Source organism: Balaenoptera acutorostrata, chromosome 3 (assembly GCF_949987535.1).
Source record: "Balaenoptera acutorostrata chromosome 3, mBalAcu1.1, whole genome shotgun sequence".
NCBI lineage: Eukaryota > Metazoa > Chordata > Mammalia > Artiodactyla > Balaenopteridae > Balaenoptera > Balaenoptera acutorostrata.
The window spans coordinates 10,748,876-10,773,731 of NC_080066.1; the positions used below are offsets into that span (position 1 = coordinate 10,748,876).

The 24,856-nt window shown below is 37.7% G+C and overlaps 1 protein-coding gene across 1 annotated transcript in view; it reads right to left on the reverse strand.

Annotated features, from left to right (window-relative positions):
* Nucleotides 1-368: 368 nt before the first annotated feature.
* Nucleotides 369-24,856, reverse strand: part of GPR158 (G protein-coupled receptor 158) — a 344,117-nt gene continuing 319,629 nt past the window's right edge. Inside the window, exons 8-11 of the mRNA XM_007189896.3 lie at nucleotides 15,404-15,542; nucleotides 9,856-9,961; nucleotides 5,573-5,719; nucleotides 369-4,806 (exon numbers count right to left, since the gene is read on the reverse strand). Of these exons, the coding sequence (XP_007189958.3) occupies nucleotides 3,322-4,806; nucleotides 5,573-5,719; nucleotides 9,856-9,961; nucleotides 15,404-15,542 (1,877 nt within the window). The 3' untranslated portion in view covers nucleotides 369-3,321. The remainder of the gene's footprint in view (nucleotides 4,807-5,572; nucleotides 5,720-9,855; nucleotides 9,962-15,403; nucleotides 15,543-24,856) is intronic.

A 24,856-nucleotide genomic window follows, 5' to 3' on the forward strand; every position in this document is an offset into this window, starting at 1 on the left:
TATGATCCCTGGTCGGGGAACTAAGAACCTACAAGCCACGTGGCGCAGCCAATAAATAAGTAAATAAATAAATAAATAAAAATTTAAAAGGTAGCTGAACTAGTTCCCATTTGGCTAGAGCATCCTTAAATCAAAACCACTAGTCCTAACAGGTTTCACTGGCTCCGAATGATCACCTGCATGTTTGAGGCCACATTTGACTACTCACACATTCCTGTATATAGTCAACGTGGGGATGTGTGCGCATAAGTGTACCAAAACCAAAGATATATGGGATTCCTCCTAAAGTTGGTTAGGTGAAATGAATTCAACTTTTGATAGATGAACACACAAATCGCCCCAAATTACTTTCATATAAATATGTTTTATTGCAGAGAAGTTATAAGTATTTACATGCTGCAACACGTCACGACATAAATTTACCAAATAGTTTATGGTGGGATGCTGTAGGTTTCAGATAATAGTTTCAGAAGAACCACAGATTAAGTGAAGAGACTGACAGCTTTATTGACTCTACATCTCTCGGTTGCTAAATGCTAGAAGTCAAAAGGCAGTGTTTTTTTCAGTCCTACCTGTCATCACTTGCATGCAGAAACCTAGGAAGCAAATACAAGAGAACTGTCGAGTTTCAAATCCATATGGCCACCAAAGTTTACAATGGGTTGGGTTATAATTCATGTCGTAAAGCGTTTAACTCTTGCATAAAATATACAGTTCTATTAAGATTGGTATAAATCTACTTATTTATAAACCCTGGCTTAAAAACAAGGACAGAATGCAGCCTGCACATGCACTGAGAAGGACAACCTAGCGAATGTCTGTGAACTTCATAGTGTTTCCTCACTTGCTTATTGTTACCAGTCTGGGAAAACAACCTCAAGGATTGCAGATTTAAACTTCTCTTGGTGATAAATAATGGCGATGAAAGTCTAGGAAAGACCCCAGGCGCTCTTGCTGATATATGCTGGTGGAAGAGAATCTATGGGCTGTACTAAGGTAGAAACAGGCAAGTCTTCTTTAGGCCCCATCTCTAGCAGGGTCATCCTGAAGTGCGATAAAAAGTCGCTGATGCCTGACTGCTTATTTCTGAAAAAGTCAGTAAAGTACTAACTAACAGGTCTCGGATGTAAATGAAACAAGTAGGTGGGTCTGGACACTCCAAACCAAATTCACAACTTTATACCTTAAAGTTGTAGTCCAAGGTCACTAAGTAGATAGATAGGCTTTGACTGAAAAGGAAGCGGAGAAGGAAGTAAATGAAGAAAGCAAAAACAAATAGAATTTCTACATCTCTTCAAACCTACCCCACCATCCTGAGTAATGCACGAAGCAAGCAAGTGGGTGAGGAGATTTATGCACAGCTTTGCAAAATGGTGAAATGCATGTTACTCCTGAATACAAATCACTGGGAAAATTTTGATGATGAATAGGAGAATTCCCAGTTTTTATCTTCCATTGAGAGTAATATTCCTAAGAACAGCCCCGTATCCACCTTCTGATTCCCTTTTCTCAACTTCTACCCTCCTAGCATGTTCTCCTTGCTGCTCAGAAAATGAGAAACAGTTATTTAGGCTATTAATGTCCTGGCCGAACAAGCCATGATACTTCAGCGTTTAGCGTGAGAGAAAGGAAGTCTTGGTTCTATTTTTAAGTGATTCATCTTAAAATAAAATGAGACTGAGTTTTGCAATGGAATCTCTTTGCATGATCACATCAGTAGGGCTAAATCAGCAGCTTCGGATTGCCATGCCAGGTGATCAGTGTGGAATGCGATACGTTTTATAAAACATGCTTTGGGGGCTGCTGTGCCTTGCAAATAACCCCTATATTTGGAATTTTGAGCCTGGTAGCTCACCTAGGCCATTTGCAGGACTTGGAAGTTTTCCAGGGCTTGGAAGAATGAAGAGCCCACACTGCCTCATAGGCTTTGAGTAACTCTGGTTATAAACCTCTTTGGGATTCAAGCCCAGCAAGTTCTACCCTTGCCTGAAGCAATGAATAAGAGTTTATGAGAATAAGTAGTTTAAGGTAATGTAAAATATTATATATTTAGTATACATAATAAAAATATATCCATATAATGATCTTGATGCTATAATAACTTTTCTCTTTAAAAATATAATCCCTTGAAAGTGCTATTGGGAGCTCCCTTTCTGTCTTTGTTTTAAAGGCAAATCCCCTGGCTCTGCAGTACTCTAATTCTCTTGTCATTCCCAGAGTCTTCCCTTGCCAATGGTAATAATAACGCACAGTATTTTTTTCTCACTCTTAGCTTCTTCCTTCCTTATGAAATGCTGCTAAGTATGAAATACTGAAAGAGTTAAAAGGGACAATTAATTGGAATGAAGGCATTATCTATCCCTGACTTTGAACAAACAATAGATAAGTTGTCCTTAATGAGATGTATGACTAAGTAGGACCACTTGATCTCCAATATTAATAAAGCTTCTGAGTCCTAACAGGAAGTGCAAAACAAGAAACTCAACTTGTATAAAAAACCCTGATTAAGACAGTATAACAAACCATGATGTGAAATAATAGAGTCAAATCCAAATTCACAATATATAAACCACAGCCAAAACTAAAAGGTTTTATCATAACAGTTATGGCTTCCCAAGCCAGAGAAAGCGTACTGTACTTCAAGAATCAACTAAAGTTGATAGATAGCAGGTATTCTGGAAGTTGCAATAACAATTGAGTAGCTGCAGATTGCATAAATGTGTTGTGTCACATAATATCAAAGTTATTTGCAAAAATTATACAATCTGGAATGCTGGAATGAGACACAACAATGTACTGAAACAGACATTTATAAGAAAATGAAAGCAATCATTAATATAAAAGGTATTTTTGGATGCATTAAGTTAGCAGTGCTATCAAGGTTAAATAGGTAAAGTAAGTTCTTTTTAGTCAGCTACTTAGAATTTCGGTCACATACGTCAATACCTTCCTCTCCTTTGCAAAATCTCGTCCCTCTTCTGTGTCTTCTGGTTTGCCTTGCTTGGGATCTTCAAAGTCCCAAGGATAAGTATTGATCAGGGGCAGACATTGAGGGCTACTTCTCCCAAACATATGCTAAAGTGTAAGGATTTTCCCAGTGTTCCCTGGGGCAAGACTTTCCTGGCCAGTCTAACTTCTCCATTACGTCGTCGCCCTGGCCTCCTACGTTTTCTTCCACCCCTGCCTTTCACATTTCCCTTGATTGACCAACACTCCTTGGGAATTTGTGATCCTGTATCTTCCGTCTTATAGCGAATTCAGCGTTTCTTCCTTCTCCTTTTCTTTCTGGGGATGCTACACTTTAAAAGTATCCCAGACCTCTTATTTCCGAGGCCCTGCTATCTTATTTGCACTTAAAGCAGAAGAGGCAGGGAAAGCTACACTTCTTTCAGCATTTGGTTGATCTGGGGTCTCAAACTCCCAGGGACACACCTCAGCTCGTGATGTTAAGGATTGCTGAAAGTTATTACTTGAGTTATATGAGTCAGGCACGTTTTGCTCAGAGGAAGATGTCTTTTTCTCCTGGTCTCCTAGTTGGTTGAGGTTTTCATTCTCCACTTTTGATGCTACAGCTTTGGGAGGCAGTTCTTCACACTGCCCAGCACACACACTGGCTGCAGAGTGCTGGCCTCCATTCTCCCCTTGAGCTCTTCCTGGGGGAACCTGAGTCTTGGAAATCACATACTTCTCATCTTCAAAGAGGGACTGACCTTGGATCTCCCAAGGGCACACCTCAGCTTTGTCTATGCTCTTCGGATTGGACTGCTGACATAGTTCAGCTGCCTTAGGCTTGGGATGAGATTTCTCCTTTAAGGAAAAAATTGGGGTTTTCTCCATTTCAGAGGCCGCAATCGATACGTGCTTTTGAACTTTTGATTCTGAAGGCACAGGACCGGGGGTCAGGTCGTAGATCTCCCAGGGGCACACTTCCCCTATGTCAAAGCTGTCCTTCATCTGGGTGGCGCCTGGGCTCAGGTCGGAATTGGCAGCGGGGGGGTTGGCCCTTTGTTGCCTCATAATCCCAGATTTCGGAGGTTTTCTTGGCTCCTCTGAATGATTGGAGTTTGGGGGGGCAGAGTCTTGAGTCTCTGCGTTATCTGAATTTGAGTATTTTCTGTTTGTCTCTTTCTCTCTCGGCAGAGCTTTCTGGGCTTTGGCCCGTTCCTCCACGCCGGATGCCTGGGTTTTCCCGGCCAATCCGAGCGTCTTCTCTTTGGCACTGGCGATGACGCTGAGGGACTTCTGTAACACGGACGTGCGGGGCGGCCCGGGCTTCTTCTCCGAGCTGAGGTTGTGGGCGCTGGCCGACTTACACACCAGAGGCACGGACTCGGTGGACACGGCCTGGCTGTCGTCCTGCAGGGCTCGCGGCCGGTTCGTTCCCGCCGGGGACCCCAGCGCAGAGTCGTCCGTGGCCACCGCCTCCTCGTCCTCCCGGCTCGGGGCAGGCGGGCTGCCCGGGCTGCCCGGCTGCTCCCGCACGTGCTCGTACGTGCTGTGCGACTTCTTGAGCGAGAAGACTCGGTTCCGCAGTGACTCCTCCTTGGGCTTCCCGGCGCCGCCCGCAGCCTCCTGCGGGTTCCTCCTGCCCGGGACGGCGCCCTTGGCCGCGCCGTGGTCCAACGCGTCCTTGTCCTCCTTGGAGCACTGCCGGCTGACCGTCTCCGGGATCTCGGTGATCCGCCTCATGATGGAACGGCCTAAGCCCTTCTTCGAGCACCGCTTTTTCTGGAGGTGGGGATTATTTGTGATCATCTTCTTCCTCTTATAGATTTCCAACTGGGCGTAGAGTTTCTTCAGCTCGTCCTGCCGTAACAAGAGCAGATTCAAAGAGGTGCGGAATTTAGCGTTTCGGCCGGCTAATATCACTAACTGTAATGTGAAGTCAATAAACGGAGCTCTTCCTAACATCTCTGCTCATCAACTTTCCCCTCACTCTCACCTTCTGACTGCTCTGTATCTTGTTTCACGCAGCGTTTGAACTTTAAGACGTGAACTCCTGCATTCTGCACTTGCTTCATGCAACAGGCACTTTGAACTTGTGAATTGCGTGGACCAGGCTGGGCCTGGACCATATGACAAAACACAGCCTGTGTCTACTGATAAACCATACCCCTCAACAATATGGGAAGCGTCATGTAGCCACTGATGCAATTACACCTAATGTTAAATTAGTGTCCAACAGACCATCGAATACTAAAAGCGTCTTCTTCCTCCAAATGCTGATATATTGTCACAGATTATTTTAAATAATTCACACTCTCTGCTCACAGATCTATCCTAGTTTCCCATCAGCAAGATCTCATAAACCGTCATCATGGGACATGTACAACCAGTTCATCATCATGGTGTCCAATAAGTCAGTTAAGACTATCAAGACTGGCCTGTGTGGCCTAACTTATACTGTGATTCTATGTTTTAGAACTGGATTAACTGCATGTGATGCCTTCAGTTCTTACACAAACACACATGCTCTCTAACACAAAGAAGCACACATGAACATCAACCCACACGTGCGAGCCTGTAGGAATGGGTGTAATCTAAAACAGAAAAGAAGAAATACTGGCATTACCCGAATGTCTTCTGGATCCAAGCTGTGCTCACTCCAGGCTGAATTGATACTGCTGTTCAGGTAGGATCCAGATCGGCCCATGTCTAACTCATCTTCGTATGCTTCTGTAGCAATGTCATCTCGTGGGTTATTGCTTGAATGTGAAAACTGCAATAGAAATTCAATATGAGTTGTAGACATTAATCCACTGTAGGACACAGCATAATAATTTTCTAAAGGTTCTAATGTTACATCATTTCTTCAGCTTAGATGAATTCATTCACTGAACTCTTTACAAAAGATTTGCTGTCATATTTGTGTTTTGTTTCCCACCTTACATGCTAGAGCACTTAGTGAGGCAATATTAACACTTGGTTCCCTCTTTGACTCCTATTTCCATTCTTGTCTTTTTTCCAGGTTCCAAGGGTTAACTCACATTATTCCTCTTCAATGATATTTGCATTTTGAAAATGAAAATAAGTAGAAGAATCCAAAGAAATGTTCTCTTAGGGCACCCTTAGTACACTGTACTCTAAGAGTAGCAATTTAGACCCACTGGCAGCTGAACGGGAGATATTTTTTTGAGAGGTGGTGTGTATCAGGTCATTTCACTTTACACAGAGGAGGCTGTATTTCATCTATGGGCACAATTGGACTGATCACAGGAATATGACTTTCAGTCTGTCACACAGAGCTTCAAAAACACTACTTTCAAAACTCAGGGGACAGGAGATCTGAATTCCAGCCTCAACTCTGTTGTCAGTGAGATCTTAACCAGGCCATGGAACCTCTCAGGAGCACAGTGCCCTCTTAGCCTAAAGGGCTTGCGCTGGATGGTATCTAAGTTTAAAATGCAAAGATTCACTGAAATTATAGATTGTTTTTCTTAAGCTCATCATTATTCTCAAGTTCCTCCTTCATTGCATTTTGATATATTTTAATTATCTTCATGTAGTCTTTTGATATTTTTCAGTTTCATGTACTCTTGCTATCTCTACTCTTCTTCAAGTGGAAAAGTGAGGAAGAATGAATTGGGTAAATGATGGAAAGCAGGAAGAATCAAAAGCATCCAGCCACATTTTACACAGCATATAAACCAAGTGTTTGTCCTATGAAAATTGAGAGAACTTGGGTTCTCTTCTCCAACCTTGTCATCGGGTAAAATATTTCTTCAAATAATGCACAGGTTTTAAAAAACTAAAAATAGCAATCCCACTCCTGGGCATATATCCAGAGAAAAACATGGTTCGAAAGGATACATACACCCCCATGTTCACTGCAGCACTGTTTACAATTGCCAAGACATGGAAACAAACTAAATGTCCATTGACAGACGAATGGATAAAGAAGATGTAGTACATGTATACAATGGAACATTACTCAGCCATTAAAGAGAATGAAATAATGCCATTTGCAGCAACATGGATGGATGCAGAGATTATCACACTAAGTGAAGCAAGTCAGACAGAGAAAGACCAATATCATATGATATCGCTTATATGTGGAATTAAAAAAAATGACACAAATGAACTTATTTACAAAACAGAAACAGACTCACAGACTTAGAGAATGAACTTATGGTTACCGAGGGAAGGGTGGGAGGGAGGGATAGATTGGGAGTTTGGGATTCACAGGTACACACTGCTATATTTAAAACAGATAACCAACAAGGACCTAGCGTTAAAAAAAAAAAAAAGTAGCTAATCTCATGATAAGAAATGTAGCAGTAATCCAAATGGAATAGATTAGACTTCCAAAATATACATGTGACAGGGGTCCTTCCACTTAATTTGTGTGATTCTTGTCAAATCTTTTACCCTCTATACTATTATGCACTGTCTATAAAGACATTGATACTTAAAAAAACAAAATACAATTAAAGAAAAAAAACAGAACAGGTTGCCCTTTGATACAGAGACACAGAGATATTTTAATGTCAACTACTGTTAAAATATTCAGCTAGGCAGGTGAACACAAATTGGAGACAACATGTGAGATGGTAGTTCTGTATTTAAGCAATAATGAATCTTTTGTATTTGGGACCAGCTGAGAAAGCACAGGAACTGATGAATCTTCCCCTCACTCTTCTACTTATGTTTGTGGGAGCCACATGTGCCATAAGCTTCAGGACATAAAGGTGAAGAAAATAGAGTCCTGGTCCTCCAAAATCTCACATGCTACTGGAGGTTATTTATAAGCATGAAATTATTTTTCTTGAGCAAAGTCTTAGAGATTATCATGAGTTTAAGGGACAGTTGTTTGTCAGATATTGTCCATTTCCTGCTTTATGATTTTTCCTTAATGCTTATCTCTATCTCAAATACTATTTTAAATATTTATTTTGTTTACCTTTTCGGTTTCCTCCTCTCTTCCACCAGAATATAAGTACCAAGAGAGCACAGATTTATATCTGTTCACTACTCTTATTCTAGGATATAGTGCTTAGTAAAGCTCCTCAATAATGTTGTAAATTATTTATTGAAATATAATTTACGTACCATAAAATTCTCAATTTTTAACTATACAAATCAGTGTTTTTTAGTATATTCATGAGGTTCCACAATCATCACCACCATCTAATTCCAGAATATTTTCATCACCCCCAACAGAAACCGTGAACGCAGGAAGCAGTCACTTCCATTCCCCTCTTTCCCCAGCCCATGGCACCACTAACCCACTTTCCGTCTCTTTAGAGCTGTCTATTCCGGACCTTTCACATAAATAGAATCATATAATATGTGGCCTTTTTTATCTGGCTTCCTTGGCATAAGGTTTTCAAGGTTTGTACAAGTTGTAGCATGTATTAGCGTTTTCTTCCTTTTTATTGATGAATAATATTTCATTTTGTGGGCATACCACATTTTGTTTATACATTATCAATTGATGGACATTTGGGTTGTTTCCACTTTTTGGCTATTATGGATAATGCTGCTATGAACATTCATGTACAAATTAAAAAAAAAAATTTTAAGCCAGCTCTACTGAGGTATAATTGATATGCAGAGAGCTGCGCATGTTAAATGTGTACAATTTGATGAGTTTGGACATATGCAAACACCCGTGATGCCATCACTACCAAGGTAATAGACATCAAGAACAAATTTTTGTGTAAACATATGTTTTCAATTCTGTCTGGAGCTCAATAGCAATTTTTTGAATGAATAAATAAATAGTCTGAGTATATACCCATCTAATAAAAATGTAATCATATTATGTACAGTATAAAGATGGTTACGATAGATTGCAGGAACAGACACATCCATGAAAATTATGGCTATTTGGTATAATTCAAGTAAGGAAGAAAATAGGCATTTTGCTCTGTTTACAATTGTTTGGCCTTTTCAATCAGGCTGAAGTTCAATGTTTTGGTTAATTGTGAGAGGTGAGGTAAAGAAAGCCTAGAGTGAAAGAAAGAAATCACAGTTCTGGCTTCAGCTGTGCTAACGTTACATTGTACGACACTGATAAAGATGTATTTTGTTTTCCTACATGTAAAAGGGGAAAACAATGATAATTTTTGTTTTTCTACACATAATATTTTGTTCTAATATTTTGTTTTTCTACATGTAAAAGAGGAAAATAATGATAATTTGTATAGTATCTTTTTTCCAAAACTCAGATATCATTTTGTTTTATTCCAAGCAGCCTCACTGCTATCATGTCATAGATGAGGAAACTGAGACTCAGAGAGATGAAAAGTCTTGCCTAACGTTACATTACACAGCTAACTTGGGGTGGGGTATGAGTTCAGAATCCCTGTATTCTGAGTCCTGGCCCGTTTCCCTCCACATCAGAATGCTGTGTAGATAAGTCTTTGTCAGAATCCATCATTGTAAAGCAAGACTCTTTTTATACAACATTATAATTATTTCTATTTACATAAAAATTCTCTGAATGTTTAAAACACAATACTTCCCTGAATATGAATCCAAACAAGAGGATTCTTAGACTAGGATAATTCTCTTTAAAAACGAGCTTGAGGTTACAGCTACAATGAAAGGCCACCTTGAACCCCTAATAATTAAAACATAAATAGATATCAAAGTATTTGGAAAAGGACTAAGACAGATGATGGGTTTTGTACAAACTAAGGCAGTTAAAAATTATGTGAGATGTTTAATAAATCCCCAAAGAAAAGAGACACCTAGATTCCTGAGGAGGGAGTTTTAAAAACATTGTAGTGTGTCAAGCAAATCTTCACACCTCCCTTTGCCTATATTGCCAGATATTTTTTAAAGGAGAAACAATTCCACGCTCATTTAAAACAACTATCTTGCAAGAGAAAAGTAATGTTGGAGGAATACCTTTGGAATCAAAAGCAACCCAATGGTGACTGTCACAGTCAAATGAGTATGTGCAAAATACAGCATCAACATCCAATCAGACTGAAGTCTTGAGGCTAGAACAAATCTGAAAGGAGAATTCACCACATTAGCAACCCAACAAAATCTCTACTTAAAACACTAGGATACTTGGAAACTCTTTTCCTCAATGTATTAGTAAAAGAAAGCAAGCAAGAAAGAAGTCATACTGTTATTTCTATGACATATATTTTCATCACAGAAGAAAAAGGGTCTAAGTAACTCTAATTAGATGCATAAGATATGAACTCTTTAGTTCTTAAAATTATCAATAGTAAGAAAGATAACACATACATATATAATGTGCTAAACATTTCCTTGGATTATTATTTTGTAGGTAAGTTGAATGTGCAAAGCAAAAGCAGTGAACACACGTGAATTCAAAAGAAGAGTAGCTTAAAAAATGATTGTTTCAGGCAAATTTAGGTTATAAGACACACCCAAATAACTCTTGATTATAATATTCTTCTCTTAAAAATATTAATTAGAACTAAGGAAAAAAAAATGGGTAAATATCTGTTTTAGTGAATGATCCCAGAAGTTTAAATGATAAGCAATGTAATGGATAAAATGAATGTACTAATGGTTTGTAACGTGCATCTTTTTAAAATTGTTTTTAAAAATTGAAACATAGTTGACATACAAAGTGCATCTTTTAAAATACATCTTAGTTTTTAAAGACCATCAAATTATTTTAAAATAATTTAAAATATAATATTTAAAATCTTATCTTATTGAGGAATTTATAAACTTGTGTTCCAGGATGGCCCTTCAAGTAACATGTGTAGGAAAAATTCATTATTTATATCTGATCTGGTAATTCTGGAATGTTTTCACAAATCAGTAGGTACATGTACAAACTAAAACTCATGTTTTAAGGACTCATCTTTATGCAGAAACCAGATATTGCTTTTATTAAGGTCATTTTGCACTCATATTCTTCTTTTAATGTTTTCCCATCTATTGTTTATCCATGAAAGCTAAATATGAGATTTTAGTGCTTTTGGAATTAGAGAATTAGCATTTTGTTTCAATGATATACATCATCAAATTTGAAAAGCTCATATCCTAAGAAAATGCTTATGATGTAATCATGAAATAAACATATATGAATCTAAAAAGAGAAGAGACTAATTTTATTTCTGCATTATACCATATTCATGACAAATTTACTAAGTAAATTAATATTATTAATATTTAAAACAAAATTTCCATCAAGGATATTTCTTCCTCATTTTCACTTCCATCCCCCCCCCCCAAAAAATCAAGCTCAAATGGAAGCTCAGGAGTCATCGAAATGGAGATAGAGTTTTTTCCCCTGTGTCTGGAGATATCAAAAACATAGACTTATACACAGAAGTGCAGAATGGCCATGATACTTCACAGACAACCAATAGGGATTTTCTGGATTAACATCTTTTCTAGCTCCTTTGTGAGAAAAGTGGCTTCATACCTGCTTTGAATGTGACTGAATATTCACTTTGTTCGGGGATGGGATACTTTTGACCATACAATCTGTGCTGGGTCAAGTAAGATTTTTTTTTTTTAAGCACTAAAATAGGATCATCTTACTCAATAAAAAGTTATAGTCTCTGAGACAGAGTATTGAGGCACAGAAGCAGTAGAAAATGTACCCCTGAAAATAATACAATCCCAATCTGCTGGGGCCCCTGCCAGTACTGGAGCAGACAGTTACATCAAAGGAGATGGATTTACAGTCAAAAAGCATCCTTATGTACTGGGAATTCCTATCTCAAATGCCAACACAGGTAAAAGTAAACTTCAAACCAGCCTGACAATACCTGGAAAAAAGAACGGGTACACATATTTTGAATTAAAACAGTGAATCTTCCAAAAAATAATTTTGAGATATGCTAACATCAATTGTCCTTAATCAGCTTTTAAGACTGCCAGATTTTTTTAGGTTGCAGTTTTGATTAGAAATACCTTAAGAACAATTGGGTTTTGAAATAGTATTAAAGCTTCATTTTAAAAAATAGTATTTCAACTTAAGAAATAGGTCCAAAAATCAGGCGCATCGAAATATTTGAAAATTGAGGTTAAGAATAAAGGCAAACTTTTTAAAAGCCTTGCACTTTCCCAAAGGTTTGCTTTATGCTTAGTACTAAAAATAAGTAAAGGGTTAGAACAGACTGAGCGAAATGCCTTCTCATTATTTATCCTTCTAGACTTAACCCTTTTAGGTTATTTTTGCTCAGTCTGACAATTTGGTAAGAAAGAAAGTAAATCTGTACATAATATGTAGTCATAGTTTTTAATTTATATATGTGCATGTATAAATATGAATACATACGTATATGTATACATAATTTTATATTTTAAGCAGACAAGAAGAACATATATATCCTATTGATAGAGAATATCTTTGCTGATGTTGGATGCCTTATTTAATATTATTCCATTCTAGGAAAAAATTGCCAAGATGGATCCAGCTGATTTAAATTTTTATGTTATTGCTTCTTATCCTTATTTATTAATTGACTAAATTTATTAATTTATTAATGCTGGAACCACGGCCTATATGAATTCAGCCCACATGTAAATAAGAAATTGTGCACACTTGGTTTCTTTAATTATCACTGCCTTTTCCTTGCTCCTGGCTCATCCCCCTAAAATCAGTGTTCTGTAGATTTATTGTGTTAAACTATAATTCCATCACTGGTCCCTTATGGCCATACAAATTAAACTTTAAAGAGAGTGGCTATGATTCTTTGAGGCCAATGTGCCACCATTTAATCGAGTCTGGTCTATGCAGAAAGGTAAGTCAGATTTGGAACTTGAGATGTAGAGCTTCCCATTCAGGTTTGCTTAGCCTTGCCTAAGAAGATACCAAAAGATACCAAGGCTGGTCCCTCTGCTACCATTTGAAGTCCTCCCTGTTCAAAACCGATAGGGGATTAAAGAGTTGTCTGGAAGAAGAGTATGCGATGTCTGCTCAACACCAAACCTACTAGGTTCACCATGAACCATTCAATCAGAGCTCGTGTCTACGTGAACCCAGCTCATGGTTTCTATGATTCTTCTGGCTGGGTTGTTTGGGACTCTGTAGGAAAGACCTAAGCAAAGTAAGAAAGCTATTTTCAACAAGTATTTAACATATTTCCTATCACCCTGGTTCACTGTTAAAACAGTATTTTCTGAAGCGTGGCTGCTGCTATCAGATGTAAGGGTTGGGGGGATTCCATGGTCGATTACATTTGGAAAATGCTGGTTAAACAAAGTTAAACAGGTATCTGTACAGCAGGACTTCTCGGTATGCTAGCTTCATTGTGACATTCCTAGAAGGGAGCTATCAAATGTGATGTGTCACAAATATACACGCATATAAAAACATCTAACAGTGATTTACTAATATGTTAACAGTGCTTATCTTTGGGTGGTTGGATTAGGGAGTTTATTTTCTCTTTATCATTTTATGATTTTTTTTTAAATAACCATCTGTTGCCTTATTATTAAGAATTTTTTTAAAGTTCATTTAAAAATCATTTACCTTGCCTACTTCTGAAAGGACTTGGGCCAGTTGAGAGTTGAAAATCTATTGAAAAAACACATTAAATGATGGAAATTGAACAGAGTAAAATTGAACAGGTTGAAAAGATATAGATCAATTTTGGCAACTGTATTGAACAGATTTAATTTCTTGGGCAATTAATTTGGTTCTAAGAAACATAACAGTTAATTTTAGGGCACAAGTGGGAAACTCTGCATGACAGTTACATTCTGACAGTAGAAGACATTTAAACTCATCTGTGATAAGCCTTTTTTTTCAATTTTTATCTTTTACTGAAGTATGGCTGATTTACATAGCCACTGTTTTATTTATTTATTTATTGGCTGCGCTGTGCAGCATGCGGGATCTTAGTTCCTTGACCAGGGGTCGAATCCCGGGCCCCCTACATTGGGAGCGTGGAGTCTTAACCACTGCACAACCAGGGAAGTATGTGTGATAAGCCTTCTTACATGCTTATAACTCTCTAGTTGGTTTGTTAATATAACATTTAACTTATCAATGGTTCTAGATAAGCATGTTTGTTAGATCTTGAAACATGTGTGTTTGATATTCTGAAAACAAACAACAAAAATGATGCAGCTTTTTTGGGGAGAAGGGTTGGGAGAAACGTGAAGGCTCTGGAGCTCTGGCACCATGACAAAGTGCCCTCTGGTGCTCACGGCATTTCAGACCAGGGCATCCTCGCTCATATCCTTGAGCTCTAGTCTGAGTGGAACTAGAGAAAGCATCCTTTTCTTTGCTTATTTATGATTTCATATTCTGCGTCTCATCTTTCCTCCCTCTTCTACTCTTTCTCTCTTTTCTCTCTCTTGAGAGAGGGCAAGACAAAGCAAGGGGCAAATTGCCTTGATTCCTGGCCGTCTCTGATGGAGTTTCCAGGGTTGTCAGATCATAAATACCTCTTTCTCTTACTTTAAGAGTTTAAAAAGTGTAGATTATGTCTGAGGCCCAACTGTTCTTTGGCATCATCTATTCCTAGAAGTGCAAGATGTCATTTTATGATTACTGACTAAAGTGAGAGGTGATAAACATCCTGCAAAACTTCCGCAGATCCACACCTTTTCACCCTATTATTAATCTCTATCTTTCCATTGCGGGCCAAGACTAATATTCAAAATTTCTAATTACATTCTTAAGTGTGTCCTAACTTTTAACATATGTCGAGCAATTAAATGGCATCTTTTTGTTGCTTTTCTGACCATAGGATTCCTTTTTGGTTGTTGTTCTTGTTGAGGTTTTTATTTCATCTTCAAATATGAATCAGGTGAAAATTCTCAGAAGATAAGTCATACATATTTCATTTTGTTCACTTATCATAAGCCACTCTCTTCCTCCTTTGTACTCATTGGTTATGGAGATACATGGAATAATAAGAAACGGAGGGCCAGGCCATATTTTCTTACCACAGAAAGTCATCGCTACAGTGTAATGATGAAAGAACCCCACTGCACACAAAAATCCAGTCATCAACTTGGAGTGGTTTTTTGGTTTTGAATTCAACAGATTTCACATACATAAGTTATCTGAGTGTTAAAATTTTGAAAATTTAAACCAGAATAATAAACATGAATGAAAACATAGACAATTTACCTGTATCTATTTTCTAATGTATGCATGTATTGCTTTATATCTTCAGAACAAACAGTATTATGTATCATAAACAGTTTACCCAATGACATCCCCATAAGTGGTTTAACAAAATACAATAACATTGAGTTACCCTTCCAGATAAATGAAGGCAATAAACAACTCATCAGAAGGAACTAAGAACAGCAGAGTTTAAAAAAAAACCAGAACGATTCATTTGCCATTTCTGTGACAAAGAAATTAGTCAACTTATAAAACACTATCCTTCCTACATCTTTCCATTATGCATCTTATCCAATTTTGCTATTTAAATTAAACTGCAACACATCAGAAAAATAAAACAGTTATTGAGTGGCTCTGCAGATCACTTGCCTAATTGTATGGAATATAGCGGAGATAATGAGCTCATTGTGAACTGCAACAGCCATATAGCGCGGCTCGTGAAAAGCTGATGGGACCGTTCGCACCGCATAGCAGAGATAAACACCCCATAGGAGGAATAAAAATTCAGCTGTGAGAAGAACAAACAAACAATTCTCTGTTAGTTTTATAGGTGAAGAAAGAAGTAAAATTTAAGCTCTTTAGCATGCATTTTGTGTCTAGGATAGAAACACATAGAAATAGATGCCTACAAAATGTTCATATATGAATACCTATGCCATATATTTATTTTACATTTTTATTCAGTGTATAGAGGATTTTTTCACAGGTACACTTTGTGGTTTTTTTTAATTAAAAAAAAATTTTAAATAGTGTTTGGCATCTCAGATTTTGTGTGTGTGTGTGTGTGTGTGTGTGTGCGCTAATACCTGGTTTTTTCCTAAAACAACTGTAAAATAATTTTCCACATTGCCAACCTAAGTTTAAGCTGTTCATAGAGCATCTGGGTCACAATAAAGTCCTCAGGGCAACAAAAGTTTATAATGTGTTTATATGCAGCTCCTAGAAATTTAAGTTCTTACTGCATTGAGTCTGGTTCAATACATAAAGACCCATTGCCAGAGATGTGAGAAAATCGGCTGCTAAACATTCAGTGGCATAGTTTATAATTGAACCATTATTTCTTCACACATGACAGACATCCTATCTTTGGAGGGTATATGCTAAAGGCTTAGTGAAATTCACAATCACCTTGTTTGCTTGCTCAAGCCAGAAGAGACAAGCATAGTGTAGCAGTTAAGGACAGGGCTTCAGAGTCACACTAGACCTGATGGGGAATTCTAGCTGGATCCCTAATTAACTTTGCATAATCTGAGGCAATTTAACCTCTCTGGTCACAGTTTCCTTACCTGGAAAATGAGGATAATAAAAGTACATATTTCATGGAATTATTTGCTAATGAAATCGAATAATGGCTATAAAGCACTTAAGAGTTTCTGACAGAGTAGATGTCAGATAAATAAATAAAACAGATGTTAAATAATTGGTTCTTATTGTTAAACATCTCCTTAGACTTTTTTTTTTTAAACTGATTGTTATTTTAATTCATTCTGAGCAGTAACTGTTACCATCCATTTTATCTGTCTTAGTGACATGACCTCATGGGAACATGACATCTAATTAACAAAAAGAAAGCTCTAATCTGGAGAAAACATTTCACCAAATGCATTACCTAGGGGTAACCTACTTATATACTGAAACACTGATTTCCAGTCCCATATGCCCAGGTGTTCTACCTGCCAAAGTTTCAGCATATTTCTACCATATTTAAACAATAAGCAGTGCCCTACTCATTGAAAATCCCTTAAGTAAACACATCTGTCAAGAGTTACTCTAAAACCCTAATGTGGTCAGAAGTTAAAGGGAAATAAACCTTACTCAAAGGTCTCCATGAGATTAGAGTGGAGGTCCCAATTATTCTGTACGTTGGCCACTGGCCATGTCTGTGAATGTTCTTTCCAGCCTAGCTCTACTGGATCAGGAAAAGGAAAATCAGGAAATACTGACATGTTCGTGTATAACTTTCTTTCCTAAGGCTTATACTTTGGTCCATGCTACTACTATTGCCTCTTCAGTCAGGTTTGAAATCTCAGTGCCACCTTTCACTGACACATTTCTACCCTGAGTTACTTTTCGTATGTATCACTTCTCTCAATGTCCACAATTATAATCCTTGCCTAAGCTCCTACCAGTTTACTCCTTATTTGTTACAATTATTTATCAACTGCCCCATCTAAACCTGGATTCACCCTTTATTAATTCATTCTTCGTAACAGTGACAAGTTCATTTTTCTGAAGCTCCACTTTGATCGTATCAGGATTTGTCCAAATCTCTGCCACTCCATTTGGGTTAACTGATTCGTATTTCCATTAGAAGATTCACTCATACCCACTTAGGACCCTGGAATAATTCCTGCTCCCAAAGGAAGACTACAGGGGTTCCTGCTAGGGCAGACATGTTTCAAGTTTCATGACTTTGATGACTTTCTTGCAAGAAAATTTCAAGACTTTCTTGCCACCCAGGCTTCCTGTTAGCTGTCCCATTGCTTGGCCTTATTCTTTTGTGCTTGTATATTTCTTAGACTCTGACTTCTTGTCTAGTCTCTGGCCCTCAGGTTAGCCTTCTGTGAGGAGCTGCATGCATCTTCATTTAGCAATCTTTAGTAGCTCACTATTATTTTACTCCTTGCCCTCTATTACCTCATGTTATGCAACCAACACAATCTCCCAAAGCTCCCCATCATGAACTCTGAGCTGACGCAGGAAGACTCACTGTCCTCTGAACACTCCAAAGATTCTTCTTGCTTCTTAGTCTTTGTTCATGCTATTGCTCACATACGAAATCTCCTCTCACCCACATTTCTAAACATTAACCAATTTTTCAATGTCTGATTCAGGTCCCACTTCCATCACAAGGCCACCTGAAATGATTCTAACTTACACTGAAGTTTCCTTCCTCTAATCTCTTACAATTTTTAACTGTCTATACTACACAATGCAGAGACTAATAATGCCACACAATATATAATTGGGAGAAAATTGTTCATGGAGTCTGGAGCCCAGACTGTGATGACCTTCTTCAGGGCAAGAATTGAGTCTTTCATTTATTTTTTCTGTCTTTGCCCACATAGATGATAGCAACAGTACTGATCACACATGGATAAGATTTAATAAATATCTGTTGAATTGAATGAATATAAATGATATCAGTTTCACGTCATTAGAGATGTAGGCTTTCTGTTACCTTACCACTCCATCTAACACTGATGGATGTCTAGACCAATCTAACATCTATATACATGATCCATCTATATACACGATCTAAAGATCATACTGGCATTATTATTAATAGTGGCAATTGCTACTTACTGATAGACTGCTAGGTGTGTGGTACTGTGCTTGGCACACAAGAATGATGAATGCAAAAATATTATTATTATTTTTTTAACATCTTTATTGGAGTATAATTGCTTTACCATGGTGTGTTAGTTTCTGCTTTATAACAAAGTGAATTAGCTACATATACATATATCTCTATATCTCCTCCCTCTTGCGTCTCCCTCCCACCCTCCCTATCCCACCCCTCTAGGTGGACACAAAGCACCGAGCTGATCTCCCTGTGCTATGCGGCTGCTTCCCACTAGCTATCTGTTTTACATTTGGTAGTGTATATATGTCCATGCCACTCTCTCACTTTGTCCCAGCTTACCCTTCCCCCTCCCCGTGTCCTCAAGTCCATTCTCTACATCTGCGTCTTTATTCCTGCCCTGCCCTTAGGTTCTTCAGAACCAAAAAATATTATTAAACAATGCTAGTACAAAAATATACTGTAATTGAAGGAGTCACATGTAGCTGAATTATGAAAACACTATCCCCTGCCACCTATTGCAGTGTTTTCGTATAACGTTACACTGAAGATTTTTTTTTTAAAGAGAAGTAGTTATCAGGTTAATTAGTGTGCTACAATGGAGAATTACATTTAAAAATATAAGACAAAATAAGATTCCTCCTAATAGCTAAGCTGAACATTAAAATCATTTCATTAGCAATATCAAACAATATGCTCTGGCTGAAAAAAAATATAGTTAACTTCAGACTAACACTGCAATTAGTAAAGAAAATATGCAGATGTTACCAAATTTTGCAGTGTTATTGCATGGGAGCTGAAATATGTGTTGTGCTTCTGCTTTAAAAAATAATTTCTGGTGGTAAATGATTTTGATGGGAGGCATGGGTATAGTTAAAAAGGGAATTGCATTCATATTTAAAGATTCAAATAGGGCTTTCAGAAAACTGAGGTATTCTATTTTTAACCTATAAGGAATAACACTCAGTTTAAAAGCTAACTACCATAGCTTTTAAAAAATTAATATGCCATAATGAAAGTAATTTCAAGTTATCTTTCCAAAGGCCTGGGTCAAGCAAAGAAGTGAGAATTAATATCAGTTCTTTGCCACTGAAGATGTCCCAGATCTGTGATCTTAGAGCACCCACAAGGGCTGAGAGAAAAACAACATCAAAGTACAAATGTCCCTCAAGCTGTGGTCCCCTGCTTTGCCATGTTGCAAAGGCATTTTGTATTTAATAACATTTTATGCCTCTTAGCTCGTTTAAAAATTAGTTTACATGGCACAAATAAATACATACAGGAAGCATTTAGGTTTCATTTTCCAAGTGTGTCTTTTAATGTCTTCTCTTTTTCTCTAAATCCTATCCACTTAGAAAATTTATGGTCAAAGTAAACTTACTCTGTTTTTATTCTAATAGTATGGTGGGCTGCATAGAAGTTATGGTTAAGTATTAAGTCAAACAACTTCAATAATGCTTGAGAACAGCTCAAATTCTATCATTCCAGGGTCTGACTGCAAACAGAAGCCTTGATATTCTGGAGGCTTTCTGCCTTTTCTTTGGTTAAAATAAAGACAGTTATGAGACGTACAATGATGAAAACCATGAGAATGATAGTCCTGGTAGAATTTTAAAGGGTGAAGTGACTTTGTGAGACCACGTGGTCTGCGGGTACATTTTTCAGTGTGTGGATGTGGCCGTGAAAGTGTTGCTTGGTGAGTTGCAGTTATCCTGGTTGTGGTGAAGTCAGTTTATTCACCTGAGAAGCATGGAGAAGATGGATGTTGCAATGTATTTCACCACTAGGACACCGGGGGCCAGAATGTCTGTTCCCTTCTCAGCTCCTGGGAGCAGCAAGTCACAGGGGTGGGCAGAGCTGGGCCGTAGGATACGCCCATGGAGAAGCTAGCTCCATCCCTGCTGACTCATCGTGAAGACAGCAGAACAGGGCCTGGATCCCAGGTCTCCCGGTTCCTGACCAGGGTTCCCTAAAATACATCCTTCGACTGAGACTTTCTTTTGCTTTATTACTAGCAGAGGTGGACAAAATCCTTGGAAGTATTTTTATACTACTGAAGAAAATAAACATTTTTTCAAGCAACAATTGTTTGTGTTTTAAACAACTAATATACTAATTAGAATTAGCCAGTGGTAGTTAAAAGAGTTGTACTCAAAAGTACTTTTTGTCCCTTATTTCGTCTGACTTCATAGCTAACATCTGTTGAATGTGCCAGGTGCTGTCCTGAATGCATTTTGTACATTATCTACATTTGATTCCTTTAAAAATGACTGGGGCAGAATTCTGAATGCTGAAATTTCAAGTTTGGGTCAGAGACACTGTGTGGCGATACTAAGGAACACTGTTGTTAATCAAACAAACTTTACAGTTCATACAGCGACCTAACTGTCCTATCCTCTTACCCACTCGCTGCCGGGAGCTCTAGGCAGAACTGCCCTGAGTACATCTGCAGGTTGGGTTTTCTTTACTGCTCCCTTTCACAGAGCTCTAGACCTGGGGTCAAGTTTTTCACAAGCTCCACTGGACTGGGGAAGGGACAGGAAGTGTACTTTCCCTTCTCTCTGGCATATGTGTTTAAGATCTTTAAAGTTTGAGGTGGGGTGACAGAAATGTAGTGAACCCAAGGTTCTTCCAAGCTTATGCACACACATTAAAGGTCATGAATGCGAGAAGAGACAGAAGAGAGGGACAGGATGAGATCAGGGCCTCGGAGGGCACAAGGTCAAGGTCAGGGCAGCAGGCTGGGTCTCCCAGGAATGTCCCTTCCATTTCTCTCTCCCTGCCACTTGCCTGTGTGTTGTTTGAGGTGGGAGTTGGAATTGGGGTTATTTGTTACCACTTTAAATATGTATTTTAAAGTTTCAATCCTTTATGGAAGACTGACGGCATTGAGAATTGCCTTTGCTTGGGCGACATCACTAGAAACTCACATGTACTTTTGAAGGGCTAGCTTGAGTGGTTTTAGAATGACTGTAGTGGGGGTTACCATCCCAAGACAGTCCTGACCCCATCACAAAATTCCTTTCACTTCCAGAAAGAAAAATGGCACTGTAAGGATAAAATTAAGGAACAAAAATTCATTAATTTATCCTTTTTCTCAGCCCTTTAGCATCAAATAAATACTCCTCAAAGAAGTAAAATATTTTTCAGAAGATGTAGTACATAGACAAAAAAGGAAAATAACCTCCACTTGACTCATTCTAAAAGCACTCAAGCAAGACCTTCAGAAAGTATGTGTGAGTTTCTCATGACATAGCCCAAGCCTGTCAATGCAGTCAAGCTTTTATCCTTTGATTGAAAATTAAAAATACATTTTAAAAATGGTAACCAATGATGCAGTGCGGATTAAGGCATATGGTACATTAGAATAAAAAAAGATGTATGTAAATGATCCTAAATCATGAACATTAATCTAAGTCAGATGGAGAGGAAGTCTAATCTATTTTCCCCAATACTCATTAAAGGGTGCTTATGTCACATTTCACCTGTCACAACATAGCCTAATCTTCTGGGGTGATTAAGTATCTTAATCCTTAGAAACAATTGCTATTTTAGAATTTCCCTATATAACTCAGTAAGAGTTACTGTATTCTTCTCAGTTCCTTCTAAACACTGGTGTACAACTAATTAAATTACTGAACACATTGCTTGTTTTTTGTGTTTAAAATATTATACCAGGAAAGAGGAGAACAAAGAGCATGTTAATGAAGAAGAGAAAAGATTATATTTTCTGTGGTGAAAACATTCCATGTGAAATTTCATGGAAATAAATGAGTACTTTTGAACAGTAAGGAAATCAATGTTGGAATTCTCTGAAAGCAACCAAATCTTTTAAAATTCCCAAATGGAATATGTGAACCCAAGCTTATCATACCTGTTTAATCACTGCTTAGATTTCTCTCTATGTCTTTTTGTAAACTTGGTAAATAAAACATAAAGCAAGGGATGTCAAGTTCTAAGGGGTTTTCAGAACCATGAGGTACCTCATATACTGGTGGACTTTTCACAACCAGGAAGAGATGGGGGAAGATCCTAATTTATAAAACAGTCCTTGTCGGGGGATAGTTATTAGATCATGTAAATGCAGTTGAGAAGAGTTAGGCCATATCAGAGATACAGATAATAATAGAAGATAAAGAGAAGCCTGGATCGAGCTTTTTGTATATCTTCTTGTGCTGGCTAAGGGAGGCAGCAAAATAGCTTTATTCTGAATTATGTCCATTTTTAATCACATTAGATTATCACCACCTAACTTCTGGAAGAAATCAAGAAAACATTTCAGTGCTTGCCTAGATCTGAACTAAAGTTTGACCCAGAGATTCAGCCATGGAACAGAAATTCTAAATGTCTTTGAGGTTGCCATCCCTCAGCAGTCAACTTTTTGCAGCGCTGTTGCTTTTTCTCGTAGGCAAGGTAAGAATCTGCCCACTTACTCTAACTTACCTTGGTCACCGGTGCTGGTTCAATATGTTGTCTATGTTCTGAACATGTAGTCAGAAATTGACTGCTAAACAACTAAGTATACAGAAGAATGAACCCCACTGTGTTACCACCTCTGCTATCGAATTTATGTATTCCACACTTGGAAGCTATACATCGGAGGACCTTGGCCGCAAGCTCTAAATCTAGGTGTAAAGATGTGGTCTTCTGACATTAGGAAGGTAATTCAGACATGAGAAGTCAGTTCCAATCATTTGTCAGTTTGTACCAACCAACTAGGAAACTCACGGGGTAATGAAGTTTTAACTTTTTAACCATGATAAATTTTATTGCTATTGTGAAAAATCCTGAACATGAACAACTGACTACCAATTGACTAACTGGCATACACAGATTCAGAAAAAAAATCTCATAATCCTACTACCAACTTTTTTCAAACTGAGTATGACTTGGGATAGTTATTTGCTTTCTCCATTAATTTAGGGGAATGTTTGCCCATCCCAACTCCTTTATTCTTTACACAGCTCTAGGAGAATGGTGAAATAATAAAACTTTTTATCAAAAGCAAATCAGTTTTATTCTACTTCAATATTTGTAAATGCACTATGCAGTATTTTAAAAATTATAATTCTGATTTGCCATGCCAAATTTGTACCAAGCTCTTATTTTGACTGGATAGTTTGGATAAGTCAGAGGTCAAATTTCATAAAAGGGCTGGGGACTGTCATTTTAGTTTACATAATTTGCTCAAAAACACCTTCCCCAATCTGAACATACACTTTACCGTTAAAATTGATTTGGGGACAATTGTGTAACTCCTGGATTTTTAGCTTTAATGTGTCTCCTCACACTGGTCTAACCCTGACCATAGAAAACATTACACAATAAAGGAAACTGAGCTCCTTCTTTGTTCATTCAGCAAATATTTCTCGAGAGCCTACAACTGACAGATACTTTGTTAGGTGCTACGGATATAGGGTGAACCATCCAGGTGATGTTGTGAAAAACAGATAGCTAGCTATTAGGTTGGGAGAGGAAAGAGAGTGAACAGATGTGAGAATCCTTCCTTTTGCCTTCAGTGAGCTACAGATAAGATACTGAAACACGCTTAGAGAAGTGCTGAGTCATATAAAGATGACTAGGATAAGTACTGCGGTATTATCTTTATTATAGATGTAGATGATTTTCAAAGAAGTATGGCAGCTTAAGTTTTTCCAGGAATTCTAGTCTGATCTAGAAATATTCTGGAACATCCAAATTTTGAGGTTCTCTTTCCAAGAGATAAAATAAAATCTTTTTTTTAAAAAACAGACTACTGGGCCTGTAAAGTGTTTCTCACTCTGGCCAATGTTCACCTGTCTTTCCTAGTCACAATGTTTAGAAATTATTTGCTTTCCATTAAAGTTTACTTCACATTTTTTAATATAGGACAAGCAATGATTATTGAGAATTATAAACAGACATAAATAATAATGGGATTCTGAAAGTCATTTTTCTTCCATTTCTATGTTTTGAAATATTTCCTATGTTTTCAGATATTTCCTCAAAGAAGAAACTGAGGCTCATAGAGGTTGAGAGGTTTTTCCAAGTAGTTTTCTATACCTGATTCCTCCTTCTGAAACACCTGTGGTAGGAAAATCACCTACCTGGGCAGGTCTGAGCAGACCCGTGCAGTAAGCAAAAATAGAAAGGACCCATTCTTTAAATTTATGACCCATATTTCTAACTGGAGTTCTACTTCAGTGGGAAAACTAGTATCACACTCTTTCAAATGGTTCTTTATTTTGCATTTTTTAAAAAAACAGATTGTTTCTGACGAGTAAAGGTGATCCAGAACACATGTTTATCAATAAATTAACCATCACTTTTCCTTTTTTTTCTAAATTGACTTCTGACACTAAGCTTCTTGACAAAGATTTTTCACAACAACTTTAAGGTAAAACCTATCTCCAGCCTCTCCACATCCTTCCCCCTGCACAGAAACATTTCTGTTTAGGAAACGGGGAATAATTTAGCTTTCAGTACATGTTTCTTTCTGGCTGACTGAAGATACATGGATTTATTCTTGAATAACAGCC